The sequence below is a fragment of the Acanthaster planci genome, linkage group LG05, assembly GCF_054643075.1.
Source record: "Acanthaster planci isolate LZ-2023a linkage group LG05, COTS_SCS, whole genome shotgun sequence".
NCBI lineage: Eukaryota > Metazoa > Echinodermata > Asteroidea > Valvatida > Acanthasteridae > Acanthaster > Acanthaster planci.
The window spans coordinates 3,853,723-3,871,376 of record NC_141781.1 but is presented as its reverse complement, the minus strand read 5'-3'; the positions used below and the strand labels follow the sequence as shown (position 1 = coordinate 3,871,376).

Genomic DNA, 17,654 nt, shown 5'->3' with positions numbered 1-17,654 from the left:
AAGTACTTGTAAGAAGAAAGACCAATATTAGGGTAGATTTCTGATTCATATTGTGAGACTTGGTTATTAAAGCATCTTAGCATTATCTCAACTTGTTTCTTTTCACATTTTTTTTTCCAGGCAAGATCTAACCGTTAATCTGGTGACCCTTGACCTGGGTCAGTCTGCAAGCGAGGACGAAAACTATAGCACAGATGGCCTGGATCTTGAAAGCTGTGAAGAGGTGGAAAGAGATGATGGGCCAGTCTCGTTTGAGAGCCAGCCCTCTCCATCCAAACTCAGACACCTGAACAAGAACAGGGCGCCCAAGCAGGAGAAACGAAAGCCCAAGAAGGGTCACCGCACCCCGGGCTCAGACGGGTTGGGAGAGATGTCAGGTCAGCAGCCACCCCCTGTGGCCAAGAGGCAAAAGAGGAACAGCCGGAAGGGGTCCAAGAAGGAAAAGAAGCAACGGGAGGGGTCCAAGGAGAGGCGGAAGAAAGCTGGGCCCTCAGAGGCCATGCTATGATGAAGGGGGCGATGAGTGAGGTGGTGTCACTAACTGGGTCTCGCGGAAAAGAAAGGGAAGAGGACTGTGAAAGACGTGCTCATCTGAGAGCGTGGTCTTGCATTGATGAAGAGGCGTCGTGATGGCGCCTAGACAAACTACCATACCATTGAAGCAGGGTAATGAATGGATCAGCTGTGTTGAGGCCCCCGTAATTTTCAGTCATCTGAATTGGTGATTATCACTGATTTAGATCATCCCAAATATCAAGTCTCTAAATGTAGAAGCTTGCTTAGTTTTCTAGTTTGGGGGAAAAACTAGCAACAAACTTGAGTCCCAGCAAACTGTGCTTCCATTGTATTTGTAAATATTTCTATGGCTTCTTCGGCTATATCTGTTTTCTGTGTATAGTGTACAGTTGGTGTACATATTGAAAGCTTTGTTACTCGCTCAAATGCCTGCGGCTTCTTTTCGTTTGATTGTGGAGGGGAGATAGGCTTGAGTGCTTGATAGTACCAATGCATTTATTATTATTCTTTTTCTTAAACGTCGTGCCTAGAAAAGCCAAATGGACAATGAACTGACTTAAGTGAAAACTCACTTCATGATGGTGATGATGTTTTGTACACTCATATGCAATATTTCCATGACGATATGCAATATAATTGTACAGGTGGTGGTTATGTGATGGGTTCAGTGAAGTGCATACCACAAACTGGATGCTTCAAAGTTGTTTTATATTTAATATTTTGCATCCGAGTTTCAGTTTTGGTTCCTTTCAGTGCCCAATATATGGTACTGATTGTAACCACTGCAACAGTAGTCTCACTGTGAATTGACCATCACAAATAATAGCAATTTTCCCTGAACTTCTGACTTCTGAAAAGAACCTCCTCCTGACTTCACCTGTTTGAGAAAATGTTGGACATTGCTATCAGTGTAGGAGCAGTTGAAACAGTAATCTCAGTTATTTTAGATGAATTTTGTGACTGCAAAGCTTGTGTTCCATTGTATAAAATAGTTGGTATGGAATTGCTTGCAGTTTCCAGAAAAGTGACATTTGCAAAGGCAACCCACAAAAAAACCCTCACTGTTGTTGCATTTGTGCGAGTTTGAATTTCAGTTATGAAGTTGGAATAGCAAGCATTGGTTGTATTAGAAAACAACGCAAACAAAAAAGAAGAGAGAACTTATCTCCATATGAAAAGTTCCCTGTTAATACGGCTGCAGTTCATACAATCAGGAAGGTTCTACAGGTCATGCCACTGACGCACGAGATATCCTGAAAAACCAGCGGTGTTTAACCTTCAAGCCATTCAGTGACTCAGTGGCGTATTGTTTATAGGTTAAGCCAGTGCCGGAGCTAGTTACCGGTACATGTAATGAGAATTGTTCTTGAAACTTGAGTTTGAAGCATGATACAGATGCCTGTTATGCACACGTATTTCAATGGCATCCATGTCCTTATTAGGCCTTGCGAAGCATACCAAATTCCTCATATGGACTTGGGTCATTGATATAACCAACCATGTGAACACCAGAACAGTCTAAATGGTTGCAACCATTCAAATGAAAATAAGGCTGTGTCTGAAACGGGCTTCCAAAGCTACGGCTAGGTCTATTGTCTGCGCGTCTCCACGCATTTCCAATGGAGCGAAGACCTAGACCTAGCTCTAGACAAGAGATTAGGATGCAGCCTGAGTCTTAGAAACATACAAATTACTGTGTACATATGCACACACACAAACCCATTCTGTAGTTGCGGGAACTGCGCCCGCATTGCAAGGAATTATTGTGCAGACCTCAAATTTTGTAGGGACACAAAGTTCCCCCCAGTCCGGTACATTTTCCTTTAGGTGGCAGTTCTGTCTTTTAGTAATGGCCAAAAGGAGTAGAATATAAATTAAGAAAAGCCTCCTTCAAAATCAGTGGAATCAATGTCAAGCTTAAGGAATGTGTAATATTTGAGTTTTTATAACAGGCCAGTAACATCTGCCTTGGGCACACCCAGTAGAGGGCGCTATACTACATGATTAATAACATGGAAGTGAGGCCACGTCCGAATTAATTGGCCGACTGGCATTAATACACATGTCCATAGCTAGTGGTTTCCGTAGGTGTATAAACATGTATAACTAGGAACTGAGTAGCCAAGTCGTAGCCTGTTAATAGACCGATTGCACCTGCTAAGTCACATGACGTATAGTGAGTATGAAATATAAATAAGCATGGTGTCCACCAAAAGCAAACTGTTTCATATTTAAAGTATCATTTACCAAAAATAAAGCCGACTACTGACGTGCTGTGCACTAAACTGTAAATAGGCTGTATTGTTTGTGAACAATACTCAAAACACACGTTGATATGTGGTTGATACCCACAAGTCTCATGATTTAGCGGGTGCAATCAGTCTATTATCATTCCCAGATCCTTCAAAATCTCCCAGGTTTCGAAGGAAGGTAGATTTGCTTTGGACTCGGTGTCCCTTCAAAGTTCAAGTACAAAGAATGTGCCATTGGTTTGATGCAAAGTGAAGGATTTGGGAGGATCTACGGTAGGAAAAAATCAGGGATAACAGGTTGATGCTTGTTCTTACCTCAAGGGTCAGGATGTGTACTGGTTAGACAAGAAGTCAAAGCATGTGATGGAGTCAGTGTAACAATGAAAGCCTTTTACATTACCGAGAGTTCATCCCAATCTAACACCTAGGGCCAATTTCATAGAGCTGCTTAAGCATAAAATTTGCTTAAGTAGAGAAAACCTTGCTTGATAAATGAGGTAACCTGCCAAAGCTCTATGTGATGTATAGTGTTTTGGAATTGTATTTAGCTGTCTTTTGGCTAGCATGACAATCAGATTGAGTTTGAGCTGGTAACCTTCGTTTTTTAAGCAAGTGTTTTTGCGCTTAAGCAGATTTTACGTTTAAGCAGCTCTATGAAATTGGCCCTGGTTTTGCAGTGATGGTTTGGGACTTGATGTCCTGTGTGTAACAAGAATGTTCCTATTGTATTTATGGGTATTGTTGGATTTTAGCACATTAGGCCGATATCAAAATAAAAACAAGCCTAGAGTTAAGTAAATTTTTTTTCACGCAGCTCAGCAGTACAACCCAACTCATTCATGCCAAAACCTTTTTTGCGGAATTAGAAAATGTACTTACCAGTAAAAAAAAAGTCTGAAATCGCTTTTTGTGATTTTGCTCATAACTCTTTACTTGTAACAAACTTGGTTACATTCTTTTATTAAAAACATAAATATTCATAAAAGAAATGAAGCTTTTTTGAACATCATTATAAGCTTTTGAAATATTCTGATTAAGGCCAGGAGGTGCATTTGTTAAAGAGAATCCAATTTAATTAAGGGAAGACTCAAAAATAGTACCAAGCTTAAAATGGCCACGTATTTTTTCTTTGGCTACTTACAATCTCATTTTGTATTTTGTCAATTTTTGTAGCTGTACTTACTTTTGCTGTTTACCAACTCTTCAATTTTATAAAAAGTAAACTCCCGATGTTCCTAAACAATAATGAAGTAGGTGGTTAACTAATTTACTATAATTCTGTAATTATTTTCACCGTATTTAAGTACCATGAACCGATGCTGATGCGTCAGGTTGGATGCAAGGTATATAGTGGTCAACAAGTTAGATTGTAAATAAAGTCAAATATGGAAACGTTGAAGAAATATTATTGTTACATGAGATGAAAACGTAACAAGGTCTCTCAGTCTCTGTAATGAGTTCTTAGAGAATTACTGACAAATCACAGAACAAAATGCAGAATGGAGGCCAGATCCAGACCCAAGAGGGGAGGGCAGAACAAGTAAGCAGTGTCCCCGGTGCACTTTTACATCAACTGATCTCACCAGTCACTGCTAAGAAACAATTTCCTGAATAAAATGGCTTTGTCCCATACAAACAACCTCCATAAAGACACTATATCTTTAAGTGATAAAAAAAAATCCTCATTTTTCTGCGGGAGGGGGATACCGCCCCCCCATCTACCCTAGTGAAGAATAAGGCGTAGGACTTTCTGGCAAGCGTACAGGCAAACAAAACTGAAGTTCACTGCTTCAGCAATACGGCCGTTTCACAATAGTGCGCCACCAAGAGTTTGCAACGCATTGGCCAATCACAATGCGCGAAATTTGTCGACCAAATGCGGGTTTGGAAAGGGTCGACAAATTTTCCGCATTATGATTGGCCAATGCGTTGCAAACTCTTGGTGGCGCACTATTGTGAAATCGCCCATACTTCTAGACCAACTTGATTCTGTTCTCGGACATAAAAATGTATACAGAGTACCACTTGTCTGCACGTGATAGTGTTTAGGATAAATATGGGCAAAATGGTGGATGGTAATGTGCATGACTGCTTTTTGCCTAATTTGTAAACTTCCCCCCTCTCATTTCATGTCAGGTCTTCACTCTAAAGATTGATCACACTCTGTTTTTGATTCTGGGTAAACCAGATGAAGAACACACACAACTTCTGTCAGAATGGGAAAACAATTCCAGAGCTTTTATGACCAAAAATCTTCAACTGCAAGTACATTCCCTGCACAAAGTTGAATATGTCCATGGCTTTGGGTGCTCACAGATCATGAGATGACATGGTTTTGAATACGATCTGATGGTCTGCATGTTTATGTCTGTGGTCAAAACCTTCTCAATCACTGACTGCTATAGTTCCTGGACAGCCTGCTACATGTTGTTTGGGTTATTCAACTCAAAGCCACATTTCTGCCATTTCGGTTCCCCCAAACTGCTGTACTTCGTGTCAATGGCAATGAGCCTGGTATGTACACATGTTTTTACTCTCCCCATTAACCCTAACCCCCCCAATCCTTCACCTGTTGGAGGACTGAGGAGTGTTAGGGTTAAAGACAACAAATTTTGAGAGGGAAAGAAGTCAAAGCAGGCAATCACACATGTACTTTGCATGCATCAGAGGTGATCAAAGATGACTGGTTTGAGTGCACAGGTCTGTCATTGTAAACCTGGTGTTACATATAAATCCTTTCCCAGTGAGCCACTCACCAATCCCAACTTTCCTCTTGCTGTTGCCATGACAACAAATCACTTTCCTTCGAGTCCGATCGCTCATAAACCTGGGCTTCAGTCTCGCTTGCACTGCTCGCATCTGACTGATTGCCGCTCTCAGATGCATGGTCTTCAATCGAGCAAAGGACAGATTCCCCATCTTCAGACACAGACATGGACTCACATGAGGTGAGCACCTCCCTGTAATGAGAAATTAATTTGACACTGTACGAGGCAGCCTCCTAATTTAGGTACATGTATTTGGAGAGTTTGAACTTCAAACGTTACCTTGGACAGGAGTTCAACATCAATTTAACTGGTAAAATTCAAGATTTGATTTAAATCATAGATCCCAGGTTAATTTTTCAAACTCAGTAACCGCTATGGTTATTTTTCTCTTACAGCAAAAATACTGAGTGCTGAAGACTGAGTGATTGTAACGACATTGCTATCTATCAGTTTGGGAATGGAGTTTATTCTATTATGTGGAAAACAAATCAATTTTAACATTTTGCACAAGGTCAATTTATAATCACAACTCTCATCTCTACTGGAAGTGTGACATTTGACAAAATTACAATACAACCCTCAACCATCCAAAATCTAACATCACTTCAAATAATTTTTATCCACACAAACTTTGACAAAAAGAACAATTTAGATAAATTTTGATAAATCTTCCTGTGGCAGTTTTTAAGCCATGGACATAGTTTATCTATTTAAGTTACAGGTACATGTACATGAAGCTTAACCAACAGTTTCTCAACAAGATTCCAGTTTTGTGAAACCTACAGGGAAAGTAACTTTCCTATCTACAACAATGTGATGCCATTGCAAAAGACAAATCCAGCCAGCACCTCAGCTGAACAAAGGTTCCTGATATGGGTCTATAAAAAAAACCCTCATTGCACACAGACTGGCCACAGAGCAGATGACACCAAGGTCGTAGTCACTGCAAGCAAGAAGGAAAATCCTTTTCCTTTCTGTGCTTGGAGTTTCCCTATGAAGTACCTGGTGTTTTTGCACTCACACCAAGAAACTCGAGGGGGGGTTGCAATGTGTATATTGATTTCCTGAGACACAGGAAATGTCCTTTATTCATTTTAGAGTTTAGCAACCCGGCCAAACCGCGGCGACCGCAACGGTCAAACCGCGGCAACCTTTTTGCAAAGCCGCCTTAGGAGTTGGCAATCACCTTGCAGTGACAAGCAGCAAAGCTGCACCGAATTAAAGCATTTTAATAAAAAATTCAACATCAGTCCTAATTTACATAGATTTGAATCACTCAGTTGACCTGGCAACCTTGATGATTAAGTAGTTAAGACAACTCTACTAGTTAAGTGAGGGTTCTAGGTTCAAGCCAAGCCTGCAAAGTGTTACAGACCTCACAAAAATACTTCTTACTACCCTGAACAACTAAGAAATAACCAGTTCTATGTGTGATTAATTCAAATTTGAATGCAGTGAGTACTGCACAGGTGATCAACTTTGGAGAGCCAGGAATATACATGCTCAGTGTTGTAATAGCACCCTCAACACGATACGCAGACCAGAAAGACCAGAAACAGGCTGAGGCTATGTCTAAATGACTTGGCCACGGCTGAGAATTATATGCGTGTCCATGGCATGGACTGGCTAGTGGCTATGGCCACTTCCCATAGATGTGTGTATTGGTGCCAGCCACAGCCACGTAACTAAGACACAGACTGACCTCTTTGTTACGGTATGAAATATTCAAGCATAATACAGGAGTGTCTAAAGAAGGCATTATTTAGTCTTCTTGTGTGTGTGCGAACTTTCTTCCTTTTTGGGGGGAGGGTCTTGCTTCTCAGTTTTGGCTTTTCAGAGCCTGTTCTAAACAGTGAGACAAAATATCCATGGAATGATCACCAGAAAGTCTCAGGTCCCGCAGCAGTGCAGGATCTATAGTATCATTTGCGTTGGCCTAAAGGCATCCCTGAAAATATCAATTTCTCATTTTTTTAATCTCAACTTTTATTGATGAAAACACTTTGATGGCAAACTCTGGATTTTCCAGATTTAAAAAAATCATTTGAAAAATTCTGAAATTGGGAAAATCCCAAGGAAAAATCCTGAAATCTCACCCATGTATAAAATAACATACACTATAAAAATATGAAATACAGAAATACAACATATAGCAAGTGTTATCAAAGTGCAAACTGTTAATTGTCTCTCTGTGTTCAACTGACCTGAGTTTCTCAACACTGGGGCAGACTCTCCTCAGGCAGGAGAATTTCATCAGTGTCTCCAAGGAAACGGAAACCATCCTTTCTTCCTCTGTCTCCTCAATCTCCTTCAATGTTCCATCATCTGACCTTAAATTGTCTGAGCCCCCATTCTCTCCTTCTGAGTGGCCTTGCCTGGCCGTGTGACACAACCTCCGAAGGTAAAAAGTGGCCTCCTTTAAGATTTGCTCTTCTGGTGTTGTAGTGATTGCACGATGTGGGTATTTAACTTCACAAATCTGCATCACAAATGACATCCATACATCACTTGATCAGGTCACTCTTATCAAGATACATAATTTGAGATTGAATTTCACCAACAGATGATTCAATGTTAGATTTTAACTTACGAGGCATGGGTGAGGCCGGCGGTTTGAACGCCCCCTCAAAAAACTTCCAAACACTGAATTCCGCTTCAATTTTGAAGCCTCTTCCCACTGCAATCATTAATCATGCAATGGTTTGAAACCATATCAAGCCCCCCAATCTCTTGCACTACTGTTTAGATTGGGCGGATACCAAAGCACACCCTATGTACATGTATGGTCGAGCAGCCAGCCTAAGTGCATGTAGTATGTGCCGTGGAGTGAGTGTCGGCAGAACTCTTGTCAAGGCCTAACAATTGGTAGTTGACATGATTTCACATGATGACCTAAAGGTTTTTACATACCTTTGTTCAGTTTTCGAGTCAAGTTCATCATGAGTCCCTTTGAGTCCATCTATCACAAGTCCTTACAAGTCACACAATCTTCAGCAAAGTCACAAACTATTCAAATGGAGTGGAACAAAAGCATTCCTTTGTCACAATTCATTCAGTTAGTTCTGACTGCTCTTGTGAAAGGACTTGCAAGTGGACTAGCAAAAGGACTCTTGATGAACTTTACAACAACACTGCTTCTTTCAAGACGATCAAAATTAGTAATGCAAGACCAGAGACAGTCAAGAAATCAATAAAAAGTTAGTCACCCATCCTTCATTCTGAAGTCATTATGATTTTTTATCATACACAGGTTGATAATAGCTCTCATTCCCTTGTGTATTACCATTTCGACAGTCCACCCAATATATCTTAGCATCCTAAAATCAGCACGCAGTGGCAGCACATACACTTTTCAGCCACTTACTAGGTTGTATGGTGTTTCACCGCTACAGTCATGCTGTCTGCTGCCCTCTTTTGGTGGTGACTTGCAAGTGAAGACAGCCATCTGTGTGCAGCAACCTAGATGCTCAGTGCCTGGAGGCCCTGCACCGATGCCCTCATAGGTCACCGTGTAACCGTAGTCACTGGCTACCTGGTTGCCCCTGGTGATGCAGAGTGGATACTCCTCATTAAAAACTGACAAGCCGCAGCTGAAGACCATCTAAACTTCATATGCTCAAATTTGGGGTTTAGGTGAAGATGTTTGCAAAATATAAAAGACTGTGCCCAAATTACTTAGTTGCAGCCAGAAATTACAGAGAAGTCTATGGTAGTGGCCGCAGTCAGTTCCCTTAGGTTCTTGTGTATTTCCAAGCCACAGCTTGATGACTCAGATACAGCCTAAATCTACTCTATTCTACTGAGGGGCCAATGGACACTGAACATGAACCAAAGAGGGCGCTATGTAGCTCAATTACATTAAGAGCAATTTCTGAATCCTGGCTTGGTCTCCATGTTCACCTTAAGGCTCAATTTTCCTGAATTTTATTCCAGATTCCATTTGAACATGGGTCTATTTTTTCCACTTCTTGTGGTTTTTGCATGTATACGAAGCAAAGTGTGAGCCTTTACATCTGCTTCAAGCACTTTAGGTTCTACAAATGTGTAACAAGGAAGGCAAGTTATGTCAAACCACAGAAGCAAAATAGGTTTGGTTCTTGGTCTATTACATTGAAGACTCAAAAGGGAAGAGCTGAACCAGACTATGAGCTAATTTGAAATGCTATCACTATGGTAGGACCACACCTATCCACACTTTCGTTAACCTCAACGCCAAGTGCATTTTGGCAATTCAAAATCAACAGCTTACTTGTTATAGAGGCATTTGGTGCATTCATATCACCTATGCATCAGCTTGTTACCAAGGCAGTAAGGCTTCTGACTCGGATTACTGGATTAATCTATGAATCATTACCTCTTTCCAAAGTTGGATTTTAAATAGATAACTGGTCTGTTTCATTTGAAATAACACACACAACTTTTGGACGAGCATTCCTTCATCTTTAACCACTTCCTGCCGGGGATTCCGGTACTGGACATGTATGCTTTATATGCGTGGCCTGGGTCTCCGAACTCAGACAAAGGGAACTGGGCCTTGTAACAAAAGACCGTACTTGGAACAAAAGTTTGTGTGGGTATAAGTGTGCAGTAAATGAAGATAGGAATTTTTAAAGAATTTTTAAAACCGAAAAAAAACGATAAATATCCTGCCCCAGCATCATCAACATTGATAACTGCCCCGACAGGAAGTGGTTCCGTCCCACTTCCATTGAGAAGAGAGTTTTCCACATCACGATAAATATCCCGCCCCAGCATCATCAACACTGATAACTGCCCCGACAGGAAGTGGTTAAGTCCCACTTCCATTGAGAAGAGAGTTTTCCACACCACACTCACCATGACCGGAACTCTTCTCTGCTCCATTCAAACTTATGATCCCAGTGCCGAAAGCCTTGGAAGTCTGGGAACAGGACATTGAAGTCTGCATTGGGTGTGGTGAAAACAACAGTCTGTGGCCGCATGAATCCAAACATCACCTCTGGAACAGCAGCTAAGGTGTCTGGATACAGGTGTTCGATGCTGTGTGTGGCAAGATACCATTCAACAAAGTAGTACATACAATCAAAGAGGTTTTTTGAGACGAGTAAAGCTGGAAATTGGGAACAAAAACTGACAGCAAAAGATAGGTAGAAAGATGTAGTCAAATGTTAAAAAAGAAGTCAAATTATCCAAGTTAGGAGTAATGGCCTTGTGTGATGCAATCAAGCCAAATGAGTCTTTTGTCAACCCAATGAGTCTTTTGTCAACCCAATGAGTCTTTTGTCAACCCAATGAGTCTTTTGTCAACCCAATGGGTCTTTTGTCAACCCAATGAGTCTTTTGTCAACCCAATGAGTCTTTTGTCAACCCAATGACTCTTTTGTCAACCCAATGACTCTTTTGTCAACCCAATGACTCTTTTGTCAACCCAAGGAGTCTTTTGTCAACCCCGGCCAGTTAAGAGTAATTTTAGACATTTCCAAAGAAGATAATATCAACTTCATTACTATGACACTCTCATGCCGAAACCACCTTTGGTTCAAAAGTTGTGAAAGGGCAAGCATACAAATATGAATGCAGCTTCCTTTTTGTACCAGAAACAATTTAGCACAAAAGTACAAATAAAACCCTAAACCCGAAGCACTGTGCTTCAAACACGCATTACTTCATAAAATTGGATGGAAGTTCTTTAACCCCTATGCACTTTAAACATTTCACTTAACTATAAACATTTTCGCTGAATCTGTAAGAATCTGTAATGACCCATCGGCGACACTTTGTGCTTGAACAACAAGAAGACATTTACCTTTCAGGGAAATAAGTAATGGCCAGGCAGTACAACCTTGAATCCGTCCAAGAAACCCCAAAACTTGAATGTCAACTTTTAGTGAATTTGGTGGATCACAGTACACGTATCATATTTTGAAATTAAATCTTCTAACTCCATGAGGAGGAGCTGGTTTTGGAAGATCTGACTCACATTTCTACACACAGGACCAGGTCGTATCCCAGCATCCTCGAGTCCTTCTCACCGATAGAGCCCTGATACAGGCTGACGATGAATGGATGGGATCGAGGATTCAAATACTCCCATGTGAGAGGCTTAGCAAGGTATCTAACCAGAAACAACAGTCATAGGGACAAATTGGTTGAGAGCGAATCTTTTAGCTGTGAAGAAGCGAAACAACCAATCAGTATTTGGAGAAGATGCTAGATTTAAGGAAAAAAGCTTTTAAATGCAGTGTTTCTAAGGAGAAATTTCCAAATGTAATCTTTATCAGCTCATATCTGACATGATGGGTACTAAAGGAATAAAAACGGAGATATGTTTTACAAAGTACATATGAATGTTTTCATTCATATGTACTTTGTACATATGTTTGATGCATTTTCCTTGACTGTATTTGTGACCACAGAGAACCACCCTGCCCTGTTACCTTTCACAGCTGATAACATATTCCATGAAAACAACTGTGCTGCAGATGGATTTTGGAGGAGGAGACAATGTACTATGGTCCCCTAGCCAAAAAAGGACATTTTGGCGGTTAAATTTATTCATTTAATAAAGAATGACAATTTTGGAGGATACATGTACTTCATTTCACTTCCTTGCCAAAGTGTGTAAAGTCTCCAACTTCAGTCTCATCCCTCAGTGAGGACATCAGAACTGACATCAAAACAGTCCCCAATTTTTGTCCCCCCCCTCAAAAATACATTTGTCCCACCCCTTCCACCACCGACGAAATGGGTCTGGATCTACCCTTGCTTATGTCAAATACTCTGGCCAAATGAAATGTCTTAGATACCGACTGTCAACTTTGACTGTAATAGTGGCTGCATCCAAACCTGTTGTCTAGAGCTAGGTCTAGGTCTTCACTCAATTGGAAACACACAGAGATAGGCAGACAACAGACCTAGCCGTAGCTCTGGAAGCCCATTTTGGACATGGCCAATGTGTCACTGGGAGCAGGTAGGCCTACCTGTGGGCTTGTAGCACATCTCCATCCACATCGACTCCTGTTAGCTGTTCGATGCTGTCATTGTGCTTGAGCTGCCTCAGTAAACAACACTCTCCGCAACCCATGTCAAGGACCTTCAGAGAAAACAAAGAATATGTTCACAAGCACAAATGCCTTGCAAGAGCCAATTTAAAAATCACAAGAACCCAACATCGGGGAGACAGCTACAACCCAGGGCTGGGAGTCAAGTTGGAACACTGGTACTTTATGCACCTTTCACCTCTGCGGCCAGGGTTCACATCCCACCTCAGTCAGCATGTGGATTAGAATAGAAGGAAGACCAATTCTGGGCCCCATTTGTCTGGATATTCATGGGTGTTCTCCTTTAATTTTTGACTTCCATCAGTTTTATAAGTTAGTCTATATAATGAACACCCACTTGCAGAAGAGTGTCTATGAAATGAATGCAATTTCCACAATTTACTACGCGAGACAAGCTCGTAAGGCCCCCAAGGTATTAACAAATCAACAGGCGTCTACTATCGTATCTTTGGACGGAAAGCATTGCAAATGCAAGTGGTCAGGCTGGATATGCGATCTGGTAAAAAACCTGCTGGTTTGGGGGGTTTCCTTCCACTGTTGTTATGGCAAGATTGTCAATATGATTTACCACATTTGATAGAAGCATGTAAGCTTAGCCATATGCTGCCGGGGAGCCCAGCTTCGTGCACACAGGCTTTATACACGAAACTGGGGAGTCTGAAACCAGACAAAAGAGCTGGGCCTTGTAACAAAAGACCGTACTCGGAACAAAAGACTGAGCTGCTGGGAATTGCCATCATTTTTTCAATTATCAATAGTGGAGGAAATCCATCATTGTTTTGAGAGATTATACCACTGTTTGTGGCATTCAGCACAAGCTGATTACCACCGGGGACAAAAGTCCAGAAAAGTGCAGAATACCGCTGCACCCAATTCTGGCCTGTATTGAAAAGCCGCCAGCAGCGCACTGGGCCGGTTTCAGGAACAAAAGAAGTTTTAACACTGCACAATCTGGACTATTTTTACAAGGCGGCAGGTCTGGCTGAAATACTCGGGCGTCAATAGATGTTTGTCAGATTAGAGTAGCCATCAGACAGTCATTGTGTGGGTGTTAACGTCCAGTATTTATGATTTTTTGAAGAATTTTGAAATTCCACCCGGCAGCAAGTGGTTAATTCTTTCACATCTACATGTAGCTGAATGCGCTTGATAACCATGGCTTGAAATTACTAAGCTTGAAGTTGATCAGTTCTCAGCATGTCATTACATTGGAGCACACGTTGCATTGATGACATCAAGCCTGCCAAGTCAGCTGATAACTTTCGACCAATCAACATCCTCCATCACCATTCAGTTGGAAATTGACTTGACAACAACGGCTCTGATTGGCTGATCCAATGTCTTGCAGAGCAGAACTGGTGATACCCGGACTGTCTAAGCTATCACAACCAGCCAAAGTAAAAAATCAAAAAAGCACAAACCTTTTTGGGTTGCAATTTTTTGACCATATTTTTCACAGCCTTGTAACGCTGTACTGACACTGGAGGAGTAAACTTCAGCTCACTGTGGAATGGAATTTGAAAAAAAATGGGCAAAACTTTTGTCATTTTCAATGGATTAGAATTTATTAGGTATTTATTAGGCTGAATGTAAAGCACTGAACAGCTGGGTGGTTATGTGGAAGAGATAATTCGGGAATGAAAAGTTGGAGTAATGAAACAACTGTTTGGATAATTCAACTTTCAGGAAATTTTGGAAAAGGTCAGTGTGGAGGAATTCGTAATATTTTGAAGATGTGCAACCTGGAACTTCAAACTCAGTGTTTTATTTTCTTGATTGTTATAAAACTCTACCAGCTTCTAGAAAATCTTTTCAGTCAATTTGAATGGTAGCTACACACTCAATTAATAAATTGCAAGTTCAAACTTTCAGTAGATGTGCAATATTCATAAGTTGGACTATCAAACCAAACATACATGTAGTAGGGACGCACATAGTGCACTATACCGGTAAGACTTTTAGGGCAATCCTTACTTTTAAACCGACACCCCTCTTATATTGCTGATGACCCCTAAAGTGCGATCCCTAACACACTTTGATTTTTTGCCTATAGTAACTTGCTTAACACAGCAGAAGCAATGCTTATTTCGGACTTCAAAAAAAGTAAAATTTCAGCTAGCTCTCAACATTGTTATTCGTAAGTCATGAGTACCTGCTGCAAAATTTCCATGAAAATTGATTTTGGCCTGATTTTTCGATTTTTTTAAAATGCAAAATAAATTCTTTTAAACTGTGCCCCCAAAATAAGAATGTTCTTACAAATTTGGAATTGCTTGAGTGGAGGTACCGTAGAGTCCCCTAACGTGGCACACGTTGACTTTCACTTTACTTTCCTCACACAGCATTTGCCAAACCTTTTCACTGAAAAACTTAAAACTCATCTGGTTAAGTACTGGCACTATAACCCTCCTGATACATGGTGTTGAACATCTGTGAACATTTCAGTGTCCTGAAATTTCGTCCGAAAACCACAAATGTCGGCGTCCGGAAATTGGGCTCAAATTCAGCTGTGCCTTCTTTAAAAAAAATCCCACATAAACATTTTCAAAATTCTTTAAAGTAGATAAATTCTTGTAAAGCATAATCTCTTCTGCTCACCTACCCATCCACATGAGAGTCAGCAAATTCTTTTCATGTTTTTGAGCACATTCTAAAAGCGTTCATTTTGTGCGCACGAAAAAATTAGGAAAAACGGGTGAAAATAAAATTTCATCAAAACTTTTTTGCACATACACAAAACTGGGATTTATGAATCAGAATAATAGGAATTTGATGAAGTTTTACTGATTGTGAAATCTGAGAAAAAAATATTGCTCCAGTATTAAAGACAAGAGTGGCGAAAAATGAAAGTGCACCACGTTAGGGGCCGCACCATGTTAGGGTAGGAATGCATGATTTAGGGCCTACTCGTTTTATGTTAATGTGAAATTTTCCAGCTGGTCTTAAATACCCCCACAACCCTGGGGTTCGTCATCCACCGCGCCGCCCCATGCTCCCACTGCTTGCTTCCTTGCTCTATGCACCCACGAACATGACGAACGCGGTGGGAACGTGACGACGATGAACTGTGCGAACCCCAGAGTTCTACGTCTCGGCGACTCCATTAAACTGACATGACTTCCGTGACTTCTGCCATGTCTGCGGTCGGTGAACTCAGCTTCCTTGTCTTCACTTCAGGGTTTCTGCTGCGAAAAAAAAATTGAATAATTTATCTTGATCCAATTCCAGCACAGAGTCCTAAACATCGGGTCAAAACCCTTTTAAACTAGCTTCAGTTCTCAGACACGTCAGATCGATCCCACTGCTAGCTACACGTACACACGTCTACTTGGACCAAAGATTGGTTTGGACTAGCTAGCTAGCTAGCTTGGCATGTTTACATTGCATAGCGCCACCATGAGTTTCTTGAAACCAAACTAAAACTAAGTAAAAGTCTGATTGGCAAGCTGTAAGATAATTCGAGTTATTTCTTCATGTCGGTTAGCCAGTCAGAGATCTATATTTTCAAATCCTCTCTGCTGTTGCCCTCTGCAAGGGACTTAAGGTCTTTTTTTCTATTATTATACATATATATTTATAATTGTACACGTTACATTTCTAAGGCCTAATCCTGATGCTACTGTCCCAGCAGGTTGGACATGCTGGAGGTTGGCGTGGCTTCAAAAAGTTGAAGGGGTGTGTGTATGTGGGGTGGGGGTTGCAGTACTTGAGAGAAGGGTTAATGGCGGATTTTGCTTTAACTGTTACCCGAATATTATACTCCTTTCCATTGTCACAATTGCAGCCAGGGTGGTAGGCAGTGATGGAGTACATGTATTCCACTCTATAACTAGTTTTCGGTACTGAAGGCAGCTTTTGCGGGGGGTATCCAACCCCAACTTTCCCTTTCACTGTAGATCCACAAGGTTTGGGGAAGTGCAGGGAAACAGTTTAAAGTCCAACATTTGATCTCATCATTTTCACAACAAAGAATGACACAAAGGCACAAAGGATGACAAAGGACACTGATCTTGAGGTAAACTTTTGTATAATTTTTTTCAATAACTCCACAAAGTGATTTTTATATGATACAAAGTAGGCAAACAAGTGGTCATTAAAAGCAGATAAAGTCAACATTCAAAGCATTTTGAAACTCTATTCGAAAAACCTCACTAATTTGCTTACCCAAAACTCCAACAAAAATATATATCTCCATATTAATACTGGGAAGTATATTTGACAAAAAGTCGTATTTACTTTTGATAAAACATCTCTTCCCTATTTTCCATTTTTTTTGGAAAATCTTGTTACATATTTTCTCAATAACTAGTCTTGCCTGCAGTGTTAACCATACAACACAAACGTAATAATCACGTGTTAGCTGTGTCTTTTTCTTAATGTTTTCACACTGTTTACAATGTATGCAGTACAAAATTAAACTTCAACACCCTTAAAATACAAGAGTGAAGTTAATTTTTGTTTGAAATTTTATTTTACAATCCATTTCAATGTACATGTGTCAAACCTGTTACATAGAAGATCTGTATATTTATTGGTTAGTTTTTTGAAAGTAGGGTCACCAATCAGAGAAAGGCATCTCAGAGAGAATCAAATCGGAATCACATGCCTGACAAAAAATTACCCTCAAAACTTATCTTGAAACCGCTGATGTTCTTAACTTCTGCTATGTCAGCGTGAAGTATTGCCAACCACTGGCATATTGCTGAGACAAGGGTGACAAATTATACAAGGAGTGCACCTCTTTTGTGACGCATCAAGACGGATGCCACATCATTAACAAGAGAAAAAAATCTGGCACTCATACACAAGGAACACAACTGAAACTTGAATAAGTAGAAATTGCTAAAAAAAAAAAGTTACAGGCATTGCAAATGCAATCACTCCAACCTCTTCACATCAGAAACATGATGAGCAAGGCAGTCTGTCTCCTATTCTTTATGTTTCTTCCACAAGAAAAATATCCCCTTCTGGGCCAGTAAATATTCAGATGGTGGGATACCTTTACCATTCTCTGTGGAGTGCCCTCAATAGATGGAGGCTCTAATTTCAAGATTCACCTTTTTAAAACAGACACGTTA

At 40.6% G+C, this 17,654-nt stretch overlaps 2 protein-coding genes across 9 annotated transcripts in view; one reads left to right on the top strand and one right to left on the bottom strand.

Moving 5' to 3' along the window:
• The window catches only part of LOC110986797 (unconventional myosin-IXb-like), a 78,228-nt gene extending 74,057 nt beyond the window's left edge, over positions 1–4,171 (top strand). For all 6 annotated transcript variants that reach the window (XM_087136533.1, XM_087136531.1, XM_087136529.1 and 3 more), the window contains one exon: positions 121–4,171. In XM_087136533.1, coding sequence (XP_086992659.1) covers positions 121–508 — 388 coding nt within the window. In that variant the 3' untranslated portion in view covers positions 509–4,171. The remainder of the gene's footprint in view (positions 1–120) is intronic.
• On the bottom strand, positions 3,834–15,923 carry LOC110982946 (small RNA 2'-O-methyltransferase-like). Of its 3 annotated transcripts, none has more exons than XM_087136535.1 (8): positions 14,836–15,923; positions 13,998–14,079; positions 12,496–12,608; positions 11,496–11,630; positions 10,373–10,555; positions 8,901–9,078; positions 7,741–8,015; positions 3,834–5,728 (listed from the first exon to the last, which is right to left on the bottom strand). In XM_087136535.1, the coding sequence occupies exons 1-8, from the start codon at positions 14,955–14,957 to the stop codon at positions 5,521–5,523; spliced, it is 1,296 nt and encodes a 431-aa protein (XP_086992661.1). In that variant the 5' UTR covers positions 14,958–15,923; the 3' UTR covers positions 3,834–5,520. The 3 variants fall into 3 exon arrangements, with proteins under 3 accessions (XP_086992661.1, XP_086992662.1, XP_022097447.2); XM_087136536.1 differs by having other exon boundaries at positions 15,527–15,922; XM_022241755.2 differs by having other exon boundaries at positions 15,690–15,922.
• Between the last annotated feature and the right edge of the window lie 1,731 nt (positions 15,924–17,654).

Excerpts from the sequence above, each read along its gene's own strand:
- LOC110982946 (XM_087136535.1), bottom strand. The coding sequence starts at position 14,957 with ATGAGTTTTAAGTTTTTCAGTGAAAAGGTTTGGCAAATGCTGTGTGAG. Across the intron at positions 8,016-8,900 it reads GTGAAACACCATACAACCTA|ATTTGTGAAGTTAAATACCC; the intron begins GTAAGTGGCTGA and ends TTTGTGATGCAG. Across the intron at positions 5,729-7,740 it reads CCCAGTGTTGAGAAACTCAG|GGAGGTGCTCACCTCATGTG; the intron begins GTCAGTTGAACA and ends TTCTCATTACAG.